The 18,637-nt window shown below is 50.4% G+C and overlaps 8 protein-coding genes across 8 annotated transcripts; 4 read left to right on the plus strand and 4 right to left on the minus strand.

The window, feature by feature from the left end:
• Window positions 1–115: 115 nt before the first annotated feature.
• VFPPC_13711 (mitochondrial inner-membrane-bound regulator domain-containing protein) lies at window positions 116–2,898 on the minus strand (the record flags this gene model as incomplete). The annotated part of the gene is made up of 3 exons (XM_018291483.2): window positions 116–1,486; window positions 1,540–1,817; window positions 1,869–2,898. 3 exons carry the CDS (start codon window positions 2,896–2,898, stop codon window positions 116–118), a joined length of 2,679 nt encoding a protein of 892 aa, XP_018145472.2.
• Window positions 2,899–3,256: 358 nt separating this feature from the next.
• VFPPC_13712 (MAGE protein) lies at window positions 3,257–4,359 on the plus strand (the record flags this gene model as incomplete). The annotated part of the gene is made up of 4 exons (XM_018291484.1): window positions 3,257–3,283; window positions 3,341–3,560; window positions 3,612–3,695; window positions 3,806–4,359. The coding sequence occupies 4 exons, from the start codon at window positions 3,257–3,259 to the stop codon at window positions 4,357–4,359; spliced, it is 885 nt and encodes a 294-aa protein (XP_018145473.1).
• Window positions 4,360–4,582: 223 nt separating this feature from the next.
• On the minus strand, window positions 4,583–4,940 carry VFPPC_15849 (splicing factor 3B subunit 10 (SF3b10); the record flags this gene model as incomplete). Its single annotated transcript, XM_018293602.1, has 3 exons — window positions 4,583–4,627; window positions 4,685–4,891; window positions 4,938–4,940. 3 exons carry the CDS (start codon window positions 4,938–4,940, stop codon window positions 4,583–4,585), a joined length of 255 nt encoding a protein of 84 aa, XP_018145474.1.
• A 537-nt stretch (window positions 4,941–5,477) lies between these two features.
• VFPPC_04840 (MYND finger domain-containing protein) lies at window positions 5,478–6,807 on the plus strand (the record flags this gene model as incomplete). The annotated part of the gene is made up of 2 exons (XM_018284121.1): window positions 5,478–6,419; window positions 6,496–6,807. 2 exons carry the CDS (start codon window positions 5,478–5,480, stop codon window positions 6,805–6,807), a joined length of 1,254 nt encoding a protein of 417 aa, XP_018145475.1.
• Window positions 6,808–7,314: 507 nt separating this feature from the next.
• Window positions 7,315–9,456, plus strand: VFPPC_15850 (Zn(2)-C6 fungal-type DNA-binding domain-containing protein; the record flags this gene model as incomplete). Its single annotated transcript, XM_018293603.1, has 6 exons — window positions 7,315–7,351; window positions 7,502–7,577; window positions 7,637–8,179; window positions 8,228–8,419; window positions 8,473–8,747; window positions 8,798–9,456. 6 exons carry the CDS (start codon window positions 7,315–7,317, stop codon window positions 9,454–9,456), a joined length of 1,782 nt encoding a protein of 593 aa, XP_018145476.1.
• An 809-nt stretch (window positions 9,457–10,265) lies between these two features.
• On the plus strand, window positions 10,266–10,620 carry VFPPC_04842 (fungal hydrophobin domain-containing protein; the record flags this gene model as incomplete). The annotated part of the gene is made up of 2 exons (XM_018284122.1): window positions 10,266–10,431; window positions 10,493–10,620. 2 exons carry the CDS (start codon window positions 10,266–10,268, stop codon window positions 10,618–10,620), a joined length of 294 nt encoding a protein of 97 aa, XP_018145477.1.
• Window positions 10,621–13,995: 3,375 nt separating this feature from the next.
• On the minus strand, window positions 13,996–15,498 carry VFPPC_04843 (RNA recognition domain-containing protein; the record flags this gene model as incomplete). Its single annotated transcript, XM_018284123.2, has 1 exon — window positions 13,996–15,498. The coding sequence occupies one exon, from the start codon at window positions 15,496–15,498 to the stop codon at window positions 13,996–13,998; it is 1,503 nt and encodes a 500-aa protein (XP_018145479.2).
• A 664-nt stretch (window positions 15,499–16,162) lies between these two features.
• Window positions 16,163–17,678, minus strand: VFPPC_17683 (hypothetical protein; the record flags this gene model as incomplete). The annotated part of the gene is made up of 4 exons (XM_022429372.1): window positions 16,163–16,279; window positions 17,045–17,307; window positions 17,375–17,597; window positions 17,643–17,678. The coding sequence occupies 4 exons, from the start codon at window positions 17,676–17,678 to the stop codon at window positions 16,163–16,165; spliced, it is 639 nt and encodes a 212-aa protein (XP_022285590.1).
• Window positions 17,679–18,637: the final 959 nt, after the last annotated feature.

An 18,637-nucleotide genomic window follows, 5' to 3' on the forward strand; every position in this document is an offset into this window, starting at 1 on the left:
GATGTCCCACTCTGACTACACTTGTCATATAGTCCGGAAGCAGCTTTGAGTAGAAAGCATACATCTATTACGCTCATATTGTACAATGATAATTCTATGCTAATAATACATATCGCTACAGCTTGTCAAACCTTAATTCTGTTTCTGGCCGTGCCGCATCCACAGGCACAATAGGCTCGGACTCAGCATCGTCCTTGGCACTGTCTCCCTCGGCATCTTGGCTTGACATATCAACCTGGTCCGTCTGTCTATCTTGTGTCTCGGGAGAGTCTTCCTGAGGAGCATCTTCCCTCGTTTCCGCAGCGAGACTAGGTTCCTGCTGGTACTCTGGATCCATCATGTCCCAATCAAATTGTTCGACGGACCGCTGCGTCATGAGTTTGTAGCCCTCATCCCATGAGAAATGCTTCCCGTAGGCAGTTTCCTCAACGAGCTTCAAGAAACTTTGGAATTGCTCCTCATCAATATTGCAGTCGCGATTCGGAGGACCGGCTATGAGGGAGAGTCTCTGCTGTTGCCCGCCGTGTTGGCCGGCTTCGATGCTGCTGTAACGGAGGGTGTGTGATTGCCATTCCATGTTGATGGTCTGATGGATGTCAAGGCCCATAAACATGTATGGGTGGGTGACTGATTCTGCAGAGTGCGTTTGGTGGGTAGATAGATGGCCAGGTAGGGTAAAATTTGTTCTACTGGGTGTTTTTAAACGCCCCTGTAAAAGATTGAAGTCGGAAGCCTGCAAGAATTGCTGCAGGGAGGATTGATTGGCATCGAGTGGAATAAGCTGCTTTTGAGTTATACGAACGTCTACACTTTCTGATGGAAGCATCATGTTGGTTTCTTGCAGGGGGATGACGGCCTCTAGGACTGATGTATCGGGGAATAAAAAGTTGGAGAGGTCAGCGGACGGGCTGACTGGTAAATGGAGTCGAATCTGAGGTAGAGGTTCGGGCAGTGAGGTCCCTGGTAGATGTTCTGGTGCAAAGTTGAGAACAATGGCAGTCTTTTGGGTGCTCGGGGCTGGTGTGTCAGCTGTGATTGCAGTGAGGGCTGCAGGATGCGGGATGACTGGCGCAAGAACCCGGTGGCCCTTGGATTGTTTGATTTGGTGAAGACGCCGTTCGGTGTGCAGTACGTGACCGAATGTCGCTGTGACTTCAACATCTCCGTTGGAGGATTTCAACTCTGGCTTGATGAAGCTGACTTTGAGAGGGGGCTCCGAATTCTTCGCACTGGTCGCTGTGGATTTGCCGATAGGCTTAACATAGCGAGACCACTGTCGTAACCTATCCCTCCAAGCCATGTTGCGTTTATCTCGTTGATGGGTTAGGAACACTCCTGTCTTTGATTTGGGCTTGGAAAGGACCTGGATATCTGTGTTTTGGGGTGTGCTTTCTCTACCAAGCAACAATCTTAGGACGATATCTGCCGGACCTTCGGTATGTTCATGGGAGACGCCAGTTTTGGAAAGCCATGATACCACGAGTTTCTGTGTAAGAATTAGCCAGTGTGTGCAAGGTGTGGACGTGATCATGTGCATACCGAATTTGCTGCATCATACAATAGGGACGTTTTGGTTGCCTTCTCCAGTACGTCCAACACATCTCTGTCCAGATTCTCTGGCTCTATCTGTTGAACTGAAAGTGTTGTTGATTGAACAGTCTGCGCGGTCTCGTCCAGCCGTGCCAAAAATGTAGCGACTGTGGACTTACGGGAGTAAATACTCAACCGGCATTGCTCCGATCCTAGAGTCACCCTCTCGTCGTTGGATTTGTCCAGAAAGTCGGTAGTTAGGCGTCCAAGGATACTACGACGAGGTTCTAGGATTATGTTAGCACCACGAATTTGCTCTTGAAATGGGTTATCCGTACTAGTAATGAGGCTGAAGATATCCGGCCTCAGCCAAACATCTGTTCTTCCAAGCCCTTCTACATGCTCCTGGACTTCCAGCTTCCACATGTCCTTTAGAATTGCGACTGCTTGTTGCTTCTTATGGGTGAGACGACCCCAATTGATTGGGTTGGTGGCAACCCAAGGACTGTGCTTGATCAACCAGGGGCACGAAGGTTCAGCTGATTTCTCCTCAATTTGACCACGCTTCCCAAGATGGCGGTATGTTGTAAGCTGTTCACTGGTGAATCCTGAAATCAAGTCTTCCAACAGCTTGTCAAAATCCTTCCTCCTGATTATTGTGGTATCTTTCGGTCGCATATCTTCAAAAACTTTCTCAACGTTTTGTGTGAAAGCTGGCTCATCTATTTCTGAGTCTTTTGGTACAAGAGACTGCCATGTCCAACCGTCCTCAGGCTTGTCAGCGTGCACAAGATCTTCCAATTGCTGGGTGATCTTTTTCTTATTAAACCTCATCTTGTTGGGGTTCTTCATAATGATCGCATCGACAGGTTTGCCCAAAGCGTCGATACCTAGGCTTTGTCGATACACAAACTTGTCACGGAACTGATCGGTATGGGTGCGACGCTGACCAGCCGGGTTGTGGCTAGTCTCGGGTTCATTTGCCAGTTCATCGTTGGTGGTACTTCGTGAGGTCGAACTATCTTCAAAAAATACGCTGGTTTCCTCTTCAAAACCTGCTCTGCCGTCTTTCGAAGGATGCGACTCATGCTCTTCTTCGAGTTCCCAAGTAGCAGGTTCATCGTGCGCGACACTCCGCCGACTCCCTTTGCCTCTTTTTTTTGAGTGCGATTCGATGTCGTCAAGAGCTCCTGAAATGAGAGCCTCTACTCTCTCTTTGCTCTGAGGTGAAAAGTCAGAGCCGTATCGTAGGAATTGGCTGTTGGTAGCTATCAGCGGATGTCGAACCGGCACAGCAGCAGCTTGTCGCAGCATGCCCAGCCGACAGGCCAGGCACACACGCGGCAACTGTGCCGCCCTTGAAAGCATGGAGAATAGTCGGAACACAATCAACTACTCGAGGGAGATAATTTGGCGAGAAAAGAGCTGTCCATGTCAACCATGCGCGATGCTGCGACCTAAGTTGACAGAATTGGAGCTCCTGGAAATTTGCGACGTTAAAGCTTATCGATAAGAACGGTGACGCTCAAAGGTCAATTATGGCAGCCAACCAACGCGTGGGCGACTTGCATCGCGTCCAACCACTCTAAATGCCCCACCATTCGTCAACCTGGATCAATAATTGCCGAATTCTTGTCTTGGACCTCAAGGCCACATTGTTTCGAAGAGATTGTTCTTCGTTTTGAATTTACTGGTACCTCTATCATACAATTCCACAGGCCGAAAAATGCCCCCGCAAAGAAGGAGGAGGCCGGTAAGGCGACACCATGATCCAGCCTACTGCTCGAGTGACTAACGATGCTTCGTGTAGGTGGACGACGAGGACGTTGAAGAGAATCCTCGACCCAGACAACGAGCAAATCGCGATGATTCGGAACAAGATGGCGAATACGACTCTGAGAACGGCATGGACGTCGATGACCAGGCAGGTAATAGTGCCGACGACCAACTGGCCAAGAAACTTGTCCGCTATGCCATATCATGCGAATACTCGCGAACTCCAATACGCCGCGACGGCATCAAGGAAAGAGGTATGGGCTCTTCAAATTTTACAACAACGGCATGCGCTGACACTGGCCAAGTTCTCGGCAACCAAGGACGATCCTTTAAGCGAATATTTGCCCTGGCGCAAAAACAATTGAAACATGTTTGGGGCATGGAGCTCCGTGAGCTTCCAGTTAGAGAAAAAATGTCTTTACAGGAAAAAAGACAAGGCACGTACCATCCAATGCCGAAGATATGCTACAAAGTCGAGGTTGACTAACCGGTCGTGTAGCTATGAAGTCGAACTCGCAGCCCAAAATAGGATCCGGCGCCTACATATTGACATCCACGTTACCAAACGCCTACCGCAGCGCATCTATCATAAAGCCATCCCGAATTCCTAGTGCAGATGACGAAGCAACATACGTCGCATTCTACACGCTGGTAGTTTCTTTGATTTGGCTAAATGGCGGCGAGCTTAGCGAGCAAAAGCTGAAGCGATATCTCCTTCGCCTTAACGCTGACCAGAATGTATCGAGCGAGAAGACGGAGGTAACGATGAAAAAGATGGAACGGCATGGCTACGTGGCAAAGAAGGTAGACCGTCCGCCGTTGGGCCAGGATGGCGAGCAAACCATCACATGGCATGTCGGACCAAGAGCTAAAGAAGAGATTGGTCTGGACGGGGTGATGGGCTTGGTGCGCGAACTATACGGAGAATCCTCCGACGAACTGGAGGCGAAGCTTAGTGCTAGTCTTGGGATAAAAGAGAAGCGAACGACGAGAGAGGAAGGAAATGAGGCAGAAGCTAGTGATTCTCGGGGACGGAACGAAAATGGCGATTAGTAGTTGCCTCCGTATAATGATACCCATGACTGTTAGCGAGGATTTGAAACTATTTGATAATCATATCAGTGAATATATCTGTAGATTCGGACACCCATTGTAATGAGTCTATTCTAATAATGGCCATTTGTCCGGTACCACCGGTCAACTGCAAAACAAACATAACCAACGCCTAGAACTCCATGCATGCATTTCCTCCGGCCAACTTTGATGCTCCGACAGTCTATTCCTCACGGGGCGGAGGTGGCCCGGCCGGCTGTATCATTTTCTACAGACTCAAGTTAACAAGTGACGAGATCTACAGCTGTGACGGAAACAAACATACCCTGATCATCCTCGCGCGAACCTTTACAAGCGGCTCATTCTCAGCGAGAGCCACGTATGATAGCAACGGCCGGTGGCCCGCGATGGAGGCATATGTGTCGCGCTGGATGTTTGTCCGCCACTCCCAGCTCGTGGTATCGGGGTGGCCGGTTCCGACGTACTTGGCCTGCAGGCGCTCGAGTTCTTGTTGGGTGCGAAGCTTGTCGGCCTGTTGGATGTTAGCTAGATCCCAGAAGGGGCGAAGTTGAGCGTACCATTGTGGAGGCTAGGGCGGCAATATGTAAGGGAAAATGATAGTTCAGATACCAGGGATGGCTTGTAGCGTTCGAAGTATAGGAGAAGGTTTGTTTTAGCTGTTACGGGTTGGCGAAGTTGTAGAAGTTGTCGCAAGTTGAGGTTGCTGGTTGCCTACGAACCAAAATGGCTGTGGGTCGCGCGCCGCTTGAACTTCGGGTTGGAGGCGCATCAATGTTCACCAGTTGTTGTATGCCGCTTGAGCTTCAACCTGATATCTCAACCTCAACCAAGCAAATTGATTCACCTCACAACCAAAATCGCGTCAAATATATTGTTCATTCAAATCCTTTATTGCCAGCACTCTCTATAAGGCGCATTCGACCCCCGCGTAAAATATCCACTCTCGCTTCATGATCGACGTCTTGGATCAGAAACTCACACCAGGATAAAGACAGCTGCCCTTGAAAGCCTGTAGGATACCTTCAAACCTGAGTTTTGAAGCAATAAGCATCATTGATCTCAAATTAGCCGAAATGGGCACTCCATCGGCCCACGACATGCCCGAGCACTGGACAGAGCTCAGCGTCGCCAAACGGCAAAAGCAACAATGTTCTGAAGACGTGGCAGCCATCAAAGCAGCGTGCAAAAAGGACTGCGGCAAAGATAATGTCGCCGAGTGCCAGCAGTGCTACGGCAAGATAATAGACAGATTACGGTCACGGTACAGTGAGAGTGAGGAAAGGGAGTGGTTCGCGCAAAGAAGAGCCTTCCTACACGAACTAGACGGACTTTTTCAGGATGCTAAGGATAGAAAGCGAAGCCTCAAGTCCATTGAAGCAAGGATAGAATCCGAAAAAGAGGCTTGGTACCGCTGGGTTCTGAGGAGATACCCCGAATTCATTGCCGTCTCAGATCGCGGTCTTAATCAGGATGAGCTACGGAGCATGCTGGACGACCCGGACAAGTCCCGAGAGGAGCTGGTGAAGACGATGCTTGAAGGGATTGGGAAGCCGGCAGATTGGCCGGCCGGCGTGGATGGCTTTGCGGAGAAGGCGGGCGCTGCGAAGGACAATCCCGCCGAGCTGAAGAAGCTGTATATTGCTGAATTTTTCATCAATCAGTCTACGGGGGAAGCGCTTGCAAATGCGCAAAAGTATCTTGACGAGTATCGAGATAATGATAACATGACGCTTGAAGAAATCATCGACAAAATTGTCAGGGATTTTCAGCAGAGCCGAAGCTCGCTACCACAACGAGAGGGTCATCAACGACGTCTGGATGAACTAAGGAGAGCAAAGACGGCGTTTGAGCAGAACAAGATGCAGGCTAAGAGTCTGCGAGGAGCTCAAGCTGGCACTGCCGGTCCGGAGCTTTACCCACTGCCTCCATGTTCAGTCTGCGGCAAAGACACTGATTCTAGTGATGTGCTTTCGTGCGGGCTGTGCCAAGCACTGGTTCAAATTGGTGGAGAATCAAAGATGACAGTCTACTGCTCCGAGGCATGCTACTCTAAGGGCCATGTAAGTATTCGTCGTTACACATGATTTGCATCGCACACCGCTAACGCCAAGCTAGGATGACCATGTTGAGGCGCAGCATGACTGCGAGGCCGGCGACAAATGTGTACAGCTTAATGATGAAGATGTCGAAATGGGCGATGAGGTCTCAAAGGCAGTCGTGTGTACGGAGTGTCTGGACTTGAAGCAGGCTACACTGTATTGCTCTGATCGATGTGCCATTGCGAATATTGCGGATCATAGACAGAGCAAGCATGGGGTTAAAACTGCAGCTGAAGAAGCGCAGAACCTAGTCAGTCCATTGCCGTCTTTTGTGGACTCTACCTTGGCGGAGAAGAATCCAGGGCTAAAAATAAGCCAGCTGGGCTGAGTTGAATTGAGTTATACTTGGGGGATGGCGTTTATGGATTCTATGTATACCCAGCGGAGTGGCAGCGTTACTGTGTCTATAGCTTCATAGCATTGAGCCGTGTTTGAATGTTTACGGAAATAAAGACTTTGTGCCCGTTTATTTCTTTTCCTACCCTGGTTGAATGGCATCAACGTTGTGTAGTGTCAAGCATTAATTCGACGTACGGATGAATAGCCAGCATGGCGGAAGTGGAGCAACTCCAACTCCAGATCCATATCCGACCATGTCCGGATATGCCACTCGAGATGGAACTCTGCTGGCCCATCACCCTCCATGGACAACGACAATGTCTCCCAAGCTATGGAATCACTTTCATTTCTCCTATACCGGAGCAAAGGCAAGCCTTGCACTTGACTTGTAACTAATCCATCTATTGGGCCACTGTCACCAAAAGAAATCACGCCACACAATCTATCCACTGGACCCCGGAAGTTCGACTTGGAACCACACCCCAGACTTGGCATCATGGACATGAATGCTGGACCCGGCGAAATCCCACCTCGTAAGAGAGTGGCTACTGCATGCGAAGCCTGTCGAGCCACTAAGATCCGGTGCCAACCAAGCGATCAGCCTGGTGTCTGCAAAAAGTGCCCGCTCCCCTTACCCACGACGAACAGTCCTGAGTTGTGACAGAATCCTAACGTGATATCAGGTGCTTGGAGTCCAAGAGAGAATGCATCTCCCGAACAACCCCTCGACCCCGTCGTCCCAGGAAATATGCAACGTGAGTTTGTCATCCCACCCCTTCCATCCAGGCATCATCACTCTAAAACTGAGTTGGAAAAAGCCCCCAAGATCAACTCCAACAAGCTCAAGCCATTCCCCCTGGTCCATCCAGCACGTTCAGCATCGACTTTTCCGTGTCAACGGCAGCAGAGGTTGACGAGAACTTTGAAACACTACGCGAGACTCACGACGCAGTAATTGGAAAGCTCTTCCCCGAGGACGATGAAGAAATGTCTCCCTTCCCAGACTCTGTGCGGAGCTTCCAGACACCGACGTCGTCGTCGACGCAGTCCCATTCTATTCATGACTTGCATACAAAGCCATCCTTCAACGTGGCGTCTGCGGAGTCACTCTTGCGTTTCTTCCACTCCATGTTGAAGTACTTTCCCTTTATCACATTACCGGAGGACACGGCCATTAGACAGCTGGCTGCGACGAAGCCGTTTGTCCTCCTGGCTATTCTGTCATCTACATCTGGTTCCAAGACTTTGCAAGGTCACACTCTTTATGATGAAGAATTCAGAAAGGTGCTGGGATTGAAATTTGTTGCTGGTGGTGAGAGAAGCCTGGAGCTTCTTCAGGGGATACTTATATATTGCGCCTGGTATGACACTTGAATTGCGTGTGTCAAACATGGTGTTAACGGTGACAGGTACCCATTTCATCTGAGACCGAAAAACAAACAGGCCTTTCAATACATGAGGATGGCTGCGGACATGATTCACGACCTTGAGCTTGATCAGGAACAGGCTTTCCCGAGCGTGTATTCAGACTCGCCTGTTCTGACGGATGAACAAATCGATAGTATACGCGCATATTTAGGCTACTTCTATGTAGTGTCAACGTGGGTTCTCCCACACGAAGCAATAATTATGCCCGGTGCTGACGGTATCCCAGGTTTCTCGTCACTTGGAAGCGTAACAAAGGCATCGACATTGCTTACACAACGTGGACAGCCAAATGTTGTGACTTACTCGAGCAGCACGGCAAAACACATGGCGACCGCGTTCTAGCTGCGCAAGCCCGCGTAGCTGGTATTCTATTCCAAGCCGGGAAGATAATGAACCATAAATACAGCAACTCGGAAGAAGACAGACGTATCATGCTGGCTGGCTTCAAAGCAGAACTAGCACAGTTTGAATCCTTCTTACCACATTCCATCAGTTCCCTCGGTGAGTCTATATCCTCCTATCCACAACTTACCAATACTGACTCTTCAAAGTCTCGCTCAGGATACAAATCCTCTTCATAAGAATGTATCTCGACGGCGGCACTCTCCTCAAACTCCCCCGTCCCATGCCCTCCGAAACTCACAAATGGGAGCCCCTCCCATCCACGAAAGCAAAATTAAGCGACTGTGTCCACAGCCTAGCAACCTTGTATCAAGAGCTCATGAGTCTAGACGATTCCGAATTCTCGTGCTTCACGCTCGTGGACTGGTCTCGGCCCATACTAGCCACCATCATCGGCATCAGACTGTCCTTCAGGATCGCAGAATGCCCCGACTGGGACAGCGAATGGGCACGATCACAACTCAAATTGGGTGAATTCCTAGCACACATGTCTGATCAAAAGTCTGATCTGACACCTGCTTCGAAAAAGGTGGACATTTTGTCCGCGAGCCGTACGGTCATGGCGGTTGTGCGGGACAAGTATCTGAAGCGGCTGGCGGCTGTGGAACGTAATAGCAAGGCACCGGGAGGAATTACATGTCCGATGCTGGATGGGAGTATGGAGAGTTATTTTCCGGTTTGGGATGCGGCGTTTGATCCGCCGCCTATGATGGAGGCTGTGGGTGAAGGGGCGGATGGGCAGTTGATATTTCAGGATCTTTGGTCCACTATGACGATGGGGTGGGCTCAGGATGGGTTGAACTATTGATGGCTTGTTTGAAGTTCGTTGTGTAAGTTAGGTGTAGAATGATATCCTCTCTCAAGGGCTCCTGTGTTGCTTCAAGTGTTGGTGACGATGGCTGCTAATTACGAGGTGCCATCACTCGTGTTCCTTGCATTGTCTTATTACGGGCAGACTTGTACGTTAGGTTGGATGAGTCTCAGTTCAAAGGAGGAGGATCTTCGGGAATAAATGGCATCTGAGACAGCAGTTTCGTCTCGCCGACCTGAAAAGTACAAACGGCCGAGGCGCCGAACAACACCAGTTACTCGTAGTCGCACGGCATCAACTACGAGAAACGATGTGGATACATTTAATAAAGTCTAAATTACACCAAAGTTGTTATTTCCCTGCTTTTGCTTTTGTAGAGTTGTTGTGTTGGCTAGTTCAACTTCCCCGTTTACTTCGTCAACACTTCACAAACTCACCGAAGGTATTCACAACCCCAATGCCTCAAAATGCATTGAATTGATGAAGCAAATCTCATATTTAGTCTTCGAATGTTAAGTTTTCGAAGGCTGAAAACTCAAACCACCGAAATGTCCTTAGAGATCTTTGAAGCCGAGTTCCGTCCCTGGGTACCCCCCGACGCAAGGGAGACACAGTAGGCCAACCTGTGGAGGAACAATTTCCATGTCTCGGCTGCCCTTACAGCCCAAAATTAGCATACAATAGCATGTCTTGAGCTGTAATCTACTAAAACACAGTAACAGAGGCAACAGCATGTATATAAACCGCAACCGACCACCCGACGAAACAACTGCGCATCAACAACTTCTCACAACACAACTCTCAAAATGAAGACCTTTACCGCCATCATCACCCTCTTCGCCTCTGCAGCCTTCGCTGCCCCGGCTACTCTCGCCCCCCGCGGGGGTGTATGCCCGGATGGTCTTCTATACACCAATCCTCAGTGCTGCGCGACGGATGTCCTGGGCGTAGCTGACCTGAACTGCGAGAATCGTATGTTTGCACCATCTTGTACTATTCTCGAGTATTTTACTGACCATGATTCCTCGTATAGCTAGCAGACAGCCTTACGACGGTGCGGACTTGGCTGCTATTTGTGCCGCAGATGGTATGAGGGCCAGGTGCTGCAGCATACCTGTTGCTGGGCAGGCTGTCCTTTGCAACGATGTTGTTGGTGCTTAGATGGATTGATAAGGATGTATAAGGATGTGTACGATTTGAAGACCAGTGTCTTTAGACGCGGAATGCGGCACATATTTTGAGTTGTGGAAAACTTCTTGTACTTATACGGTTAGGAACTCTGGACGTGGGTTCTAGGGGCTCAAATTACCTCAAACGACGAAATAAATTCATTGTACATTATGGAATGTAATTATGTCACCATCGCAGAGTGCTATGTACGGTGTGCCTTTCGTAGTTGGTTGGTTAAACAGGTTAGAAGTGCTCTGAGCTTTTCAACCGAAGCTGGTAACGTGCGTCGTCAAACAGTCAAGTTGCATCATCTACAAAAGGTAGAGAGTATTGATAGCCAAGTGCCGTATATGCGCGGTACAATACTGTGATATGTACGTAGGTATGTATACGCCCTGTCTGGGGATATACTTCACCATAGATAGCTTTGAACCGAACAACTTAACCATCAGATCCACGATGAGCTCGCACTATATGCTCTACTACTTCTGCTGTGTTAATGTCAACATCTTGCTCAAGTGTTTGGTCTTCCTCAGTTACACGGGCATATACCCAGCACGATTCCAACTTCCAGTGAACCACGAATGCACAAGAACAAAAAGCTGCAATATGAGAAAAGATACACCCAACTCCAAAAGAAGAACGGGTATGACAGAGGACCCATTCAAAGAATAACAGACAAAACCCAAGCGTCAACACCACGTTGTAAGCCTCACCTCTACCAAAGTCAGCCTCAACCACAACATCAAAACACAACATCGACAACATCACGTCATCCACCACCAAACCTCCATCACAAGATTCACAACCCATCAAAGAAACAGACAAAGCAAATCCAAACGGATAACCCAACATAATCGAGGCAACAACACAACCACCGACCCCAACCGCCCCCATCCTTCCCACCCCAACATCGAGCCAACCATCCCATCCACAAGCAACATGTGATTCAACACTCACCTCCAAACACACCACCCAGCATCTTGGACTTCTCGACTCCCATCCCTGCACACCGGCCTCAATACCGCATCGAAATCCATGTCCCTGCCTCGCCACACCCATCAAACAAACACCAACTCCACGTGAAAACAGCCCAGCAAAGCATAACCCTCGGCCCAGGGTTCCCCGTTCTGAAAATGCACAGCTTACCTTCAAATCCGGTCCTCAAACACACGAAGCCAAAACAAAAAAAAACCCTTGCCGTTGTCGAAAATTCCGCCTCTCGGCACGCGGGACGGGATGAACAACCCACGCCCCCTACGCCAGATAATCTAGACTCATGGAGGCTTCGATGCAACGCTGATAAAACCAATGTTTGTGTGCGCCTCAGCCTTGCTTGGGTCCTGAGTTTAGTTCAGCACAGCATGGCGTGGCGTTGCTCGTGCAAAAGTTTCAAATGGTCCAAGGCCAATCAATTCGTGGTGTTTGTTCTGGCGTATCGACGCTCAACGTCCTCACGTCCTCACGAGCACACACGGAGGAACCTTGACCCTGTCAGCATGTCAGCAACCAAATCATTTCACCGCACCAGATACAAAGTACGGAGGAATCCGTACATGCCAGGCAAACATCTTTGCTTGGCCATGGGCGGAAATACGACTGCCAAGATTTCCGCCCCTGCGGAGCTCAATCTGCTCTGTTCTCTGTCGGGGCCGCTGGTAGCCTTGGAGCTATCTGCACTATCTGCGCTATCTGCATGCCACGCGCGTGGCTTGCATCAGTAGCCGTATTGTGTTTCCAAGAGCGAAGAGCCAAGAGGAAGTGAAGGGTCTGTCTGCAACATGGTCATGGTTATGGTTGTGGACATGGCATTCCTGCAACATGGTAATCTCACCCGAGCCTCCGCCCACCCATTTCATTTCATTACATTACATCACACACATCACATGTGCCATTCACATAAACATCACTTTCATATACGCACGCATACACATGTAGTCGTAGTAGAGAGCCGGCCGGCGACGGTGAAAACTTGGCATTTGCACGCTTCGTCATCGAGAAATAAACATCTATAGCAGACCATCGAACTATGGAAAAATCGCGACAGAGCCACAACACCAAGCAAACCGCAGCAGCAAGCACAACAAACCAGTACAAACACCACACACCACAACACAAATATCCCTCAAACTCATTAAAAGACCCGAATGAAAAAGAAGACGAGGCAAAAAGGCAAGCAAACCCCTTCGGTACATGAGTTGTCCATTCCCCAATGCCGCTCTGGTTGAAGTGAGAGAGATGACTGAAAAGAAAAGAAAGAAAACGAAAGGGGGAATCAAATAGTAGCAAACCAAGCTCCAGAAACCACAACCCAATGTAACAAAAAAGTCACGACTCAAAATGCAATGCAACGCCATATCTGCGTCTGTGTAGACCTCTTGAGACAAATAAGGGACTGGTCCCGCAGAGATAGATGCGTCTTCCAGAGTAGGAGTAGGAGAATACCAGAAAAAGAGCAACCAAGTAGAGTAAGGACCCCAGTAGTGCCAGTGACTGGACTGGCAGTGAGCCCATGTGATTCTTCTGTTTTCCCTCTCATCACAATCTCCAAAACGCAATCACCAGACGGTACTCCGTAATCCTCCAGCCCCCCAAAACGTTCCAAGATGCACCTGGCTATGCCGTGTTTTGCGCCATAAAACCCTTCTGAACCAACAAAATGCAACCGATTTTGAGCCATACCAGACATTTCCTGATGCATGAATCTTTGCCCACCCGAAACATTTGCAGATCCCATGCAAGAAACCGACGAATACAGACACATTCCTCTTCGACGCGCTGCATGCAAATGCAAAAAAGTACGCCCACTCTTTGGATGTTTTGGATCCCATGTGCTCCGTATCTCGGGTGTGTATTGCGACACCATGCGACCTGTCCAGCTTTAAAAATCCATGCCATGCGTCCTGTGCTCCGTACCAAAAGAGTCAAGTTCCCAAGCATTCAAACTATCAAGAACTCCTAATCCAGTTAAAGTGTGACCTTTCCAAATCTTTTTGTCTTCCTGCATATAAAAGTTTTTGCTCCTGATTTTTGTCGCTCCGTGTGTTTTTTTTTTCGTGTTTTGATTTTTGATTTTCCAGCAATCCAGCTTGTTTTAATCTTCGCCAATGGGGGTGTTTGTAGGTCTCATTGCATGAAAGGAAATGCACCAACTCCCGTTTTATGTCTTCACATACATGATGCTTGCCGCTGTACAAATCAAGACCCAATTAGATGTGGTGGAATATGTGAACCGAGCTGTGAAAATTCGACCGTGATAGAAACGCATTTACGGAAAGTGAAGAGGGGGAAAGAAGTAATTAAAAGAAGGCCTCAGACGCAGACAAAATGAGGACGGCATCGTGCTATTGCCATTAAAATGGCTGTTTATCGCCCCATCATATTTCTGGGGAAGAAGGAAGAGCTATTGTTGAGCCCGTTACCATTAGGTCCCGTGGCGACGCTGTTGTTATACGGCGCGTTCCATGGGTGATTAGGCCCCCCAGGGAACCCAGACGCATTGTATGGTCTATTGCCGCCAGTGTTCATAGACGAAGCCAAGTTGTAGTTGCCGCGACCGGTTCCTAGCCCAGGTGGTGCCGCCAGTCCTGGAGGAGGACCATGCGTAGTGGGAAACCCATTTGCATTACCCCCAATGATGCCGTTGATGTTACCCATAGAGTTATTCGACCCCTGACCTGGGGTCTGGCCGGACCTCACTCCCAGTGGATTCTTTGAAAAGCTCAACCGGATACCCCCCTTGACACTGTTATGGAGCAGCTGTCCATAGAGTTCGTGAAGAGCCTTCGTGGCGAAGGAGATGTCTTCAAACTCAACGAAGCACATAGGTCCGTTCTGCTTTGTCCTGAAGCAGAGTCTCTTGTAGCCCCGCTGCTTGGAAAACATAGCCTTGAGTTCCTCCTCCGATGTATCAATAGGTAAATTGCCGACGTACAAAGTATTGCAGGGTGGGTTCTGGTCAGCTGGGTTGACTGGGGGGAAGTTATGTCGTGGATAGGTGTGACCATTGACAGGATAAGCAAGGCCAGGTGCTGGGGCATTGGCTGGGGACAACGGGCCCATGTATGGTGGAAGAGAAGCAGGCCCAGCCTGGCTGTGGTTGTTCGTGCTGAGGGATAATCCAGCCATTCGTCCGATGGGAATCTGAGGTGCAGTAGCTCTGCGCTGCGAGGTTGCCCCATTCTCAGCATAGGCAACGGGGTCTTTGAGAAGGTCGCTTGTTTCGTCATCGTCACCAAAATCGCTGCTAATAAGCGACTTGCCAGATATTCTTGGGCGCTCGCTCAGATGGTTCCCAATTGGTGACTGAGGAGAGAAGATATTTTGATAGTGCGAGTTCGCGTCGGGATGAATGAACTCGTGAGGGGGGAATGCACCGTTCGAAGTAGGCGAGACACTGTTGTCTAGAGGCTGAAAGCCGTTGAAGCGCGGGGGTTGTCGAGATGCTGGAAGAGGTGCAGAGCCAGCCGATGAAGTCACCGGCGGCATAGCAGACAACTGCTCGGTGGTGGCGGTAGTGTTCCGTCTCGCTGTAGGAGGACTGTTCGACAAGACTTCCACAATCATTTCGGCGTCGTTGGAAATATTAGACCTTCCATCCAGCATATTCTTGGCTTCTAGTGCCCCGGACATACTTCTGAATCGCAAGAGGGCTGAGCGAAAGCCGTCGTCCTCGGACTTGTCAACGGGAAGCAGCTCGACATCGGCCAGTTCCTTAGACCACACAACCATCAAACGTAATGATTCCTCAGAGGTGTTCAGAGGCAAGCGGCGAATAAGAACACGAACCATGGGTGGTGTCGGAGTGCTGGCAAATGGAGTGCCCACGGGTTTAGTCGGCTCGCGCTCGAATAGATGGGCTGCTGACATATTGAGGGGATAAGGTGACTGAGTGGAAGGAGACGGCCTGAAAGCCTGAGCCGCAGGTAGAAAACTCGAAGCAGCGGCCATGGAGGGCTTGTCGGAGGTTGTGGTGGTGGTGGGAAATGGACTGGCACGGTTGGAATGCTGCAGCTTCGCGGACGCGACGCTTGATATGGTGGGATGTTGAGACGATTGTGCACTGGGCTCTGAATTCATCGCCACCTAGCACGTCGCATGCGTAGCGTGGAAAGAACTGGCTATCCGCGTAAATGACAGCGCAAAACGTCGAAGAAACGACGAGACGGGTTTGGACTGAACCAGTCGTCGGCAAACTCTGAGTGGTTCGTCGGAGTAAGTCGTGGTATACGTCGGGATCGAGTCAACTATAACGAGGAAAGATCTCGGCAATAATTGCGACGTCGCGAGTCCTCCGATAGATCCAACAACTTTGAAGAGTCACGAATGGCCCTCTTGACACACGAAGGGGGCGTGAATCGCGCGACAAGGTCGAATGCGACAGGCCGGAAAAGCGACCAGGTTGACAAGGACGGAACCAAGAGCGGACGTTGCAGAGACCTTGAAGTTCGGTTCGATCAGACGTTCGTGTATAGATAGCGCGCAATCAGAAAAGCCGAGTCGTGAATGCGAAGGAGCGGGAGCGCAGAATGATTCAAGTACTATTCTGTGGTGATGGAAAATCGAGTCGGTCGCGACCAGGTCGTGCGAGTGTAGTAACAGAACGCGGATGCGGATGCGTATCCAGGCCGAGCGCGTCGTTCTTTCTATTCTTGACAGACGATCAACAGGTTGCAAAACGACAAAATCGAAGCAGGCGCGATGTCGGAATACATGCGATGCGCGGCGGCGGGGTGGAAGAGAGGATATGCGAAAAACAAGTTGCAATGACGGGAATGGCGAATAGTGACGAGGACGAGACAAAGATGCGCAGTTGGGGAAGAGGCGCACACCACTCAAATTAAGAGGAACGGGGTGCAGGTGCAAGCGCAAACCCAGTCACAGACAGATGCAGGCAGGCGCAGGCAAGAAAGAGGCAGACACGGAGCAGGCAGGAAGGAAGCGGGTGGGTGAGCAAGTGGATGAGTGGGCAAAGTGGGTGGGTGGCTCTTTCCCAGTGATCGAGTTCGGATTGGGACGGGGGGGTGTGTGGCACCGGGTCTTGGTGTGGTTTTGCCTTGGGACTGGCCAGGACTGGACGAGGACGAAGACGAAGCCTGCGTCTGGGTCTGGGACTTGGACTGGGACTTGGACGGGGGACTGGGAATGAGACTTGGGGGCAAGCTTTTTGGGGTTGCGGGAAACATGAGCGAGCACCAGCGCCCTGGACTGGAACTGGCTAGAGTGAGTGGAGTGTGGTGTATGGGATGTGGATGGATCGAGAGAGTGTGACGACGGATTGAGAGGGACATGGGAGAGAACAGAGATGAAAGAGACAGAGACACCAAGAGACATGCGCAGGCGTGGCCGGGGTGAGAGACCCACAGACACGCCCACAGGATATGCCGTGTCGCAGCCGCGTACCTTAGATCCAAGCCGCCGCCCTGATGGTCGTCCAGTGGGCTGGTTTGGGCTTGGTGGGTGTAATGCAGGACGAGCTACGGTTGGCCCGCGGGTCAAGGTAGATTCGTTCCCAGTGTTGTGGGAGGGTGGATGCGAGTTTGGTGTCTGAAGTTCTTGGGAGTCCCAGCGATGGTATGGCTGCGCAGGCTGAGAAGTCAGTGATGATAGACGTCGGGATTTTGCCTTTTGGTGATTGCAGGACCGGGCAAGCCAACGCGCCGAGTACGGCTTCAGTCCCTGTCAGCTCGTACTATGAAAAAGTACGTTGAGTAAAGCAGTTACTTTATCGACGACAAGATGTGGCCAGAGTCGAGGAGTGTCAATGCCCCAGCAAGGATGTTCTTGGAAGAGTCCGACGAGGGGTGTTCAACTTTCGTCTGGGCAGAGACACACGAAAACGGAAGAGGGTGACTGGGGGCGCGGCCAGACAGCTTGTGGGGGAGGGCCTTGTCAAGGTAGGCTCTGGTCTGGTGTCTTGGGAGTGTTGAACAGTTGACTGCCCGAGGTCTGAGTAAAATGCTCTGGCCCTTCGTTCGTCTACCGAGTGACTCTCATGTGCATGGAAGCAAGGCGTCGTAACACTGCCAAGACCAGGTCTCGAGGATCATGTATGTGCTCGGTACCAGGACGAGGTCAAGACGAAGACGAAGACGAAGCAGCAGACAATTCCTCAGGGACGCAGCACCCGAGAGATAGGAAGATAACGGAACAGAAAACAGCAAAGTAAAGAACTAGGGGGAAAGAACAACAAAACAACAGACCAAATTTTCAGAAAAATGCGAGGTGACGAGTTGATGACTAGGAGCAAAGAAGCAAGCAAGGACGGACGGAACCCGAGGAGCTGTGCTGGGAACACACTGGACCTCGATTGACGCCTTCGCGTCTTCTTGGTGTCTGTCTTGGTGCAGCACCAGCAGCAGCACTGGTCCCAAGCCGTTGGGGGCCGACCACTGACCCAGACAAAGTGAGGCGTCAAATACCAGCCTACAACAAAACAGGAAATTGAAAATGGCATGGGAGGGTTGGGGAGGGGCCTCTGTTCATCCTCTCTGGTCTGGTCTGGTCAATCTGAATGCTGACAGAGCCGCATACGGAGTCTTGACGACCAAGGCGCGTGTGGACAGACCACTGCCTACCTTTGTGATTTGGGTCAGGACTCAGGCCCCAAACCCTGTCTGTTGAATGTCTTGGCTTTTGGCTAACTTTGGTTTGACACGTTTACGTGGTTACAATGACATGTGCAGCGTATTGTCAGGGACATGGAGGTTGGATGCACTGTGTTGATGGAGGCACGAGAGATCGGCCAGCGCCTTTTGCGATGTTCTACAAGATGTCAACAGGCTCTCCACGGTTTGGTACATGTATACCGTCTGTAAATATCTGGAAAGTGCGTGCATAGGAAGGAGCATGCCACTTGCGCGACTCCCATGCTCCTCGAGCACCTAGGTATTGGCCTCACGCCTCATGCCCTCCCCTCACACTCGCATTCAACAGGTGGCAAACCCACAGACACTTGCTCTCTCAAACCTGGTGATGCTCCATACCAAGGTGAGTCCTCACATCAACA

This window comes from Pochonia chlamydosporia, chromosome 3 (assembly GCF_001653235.2).
Source record: "Pochonia chlamydosporia 170 chromosome 3, whole genome shotgun sequence".
In the NCBI taxonomy this organism is placed as follows: domain Eukaryota; kingdom Fungi; phylum Ascomycota; class Sordariomycetes; order Hypocreales; family Clavicipitaceae; genus Pochonia; species Pochonia chlamydosporia.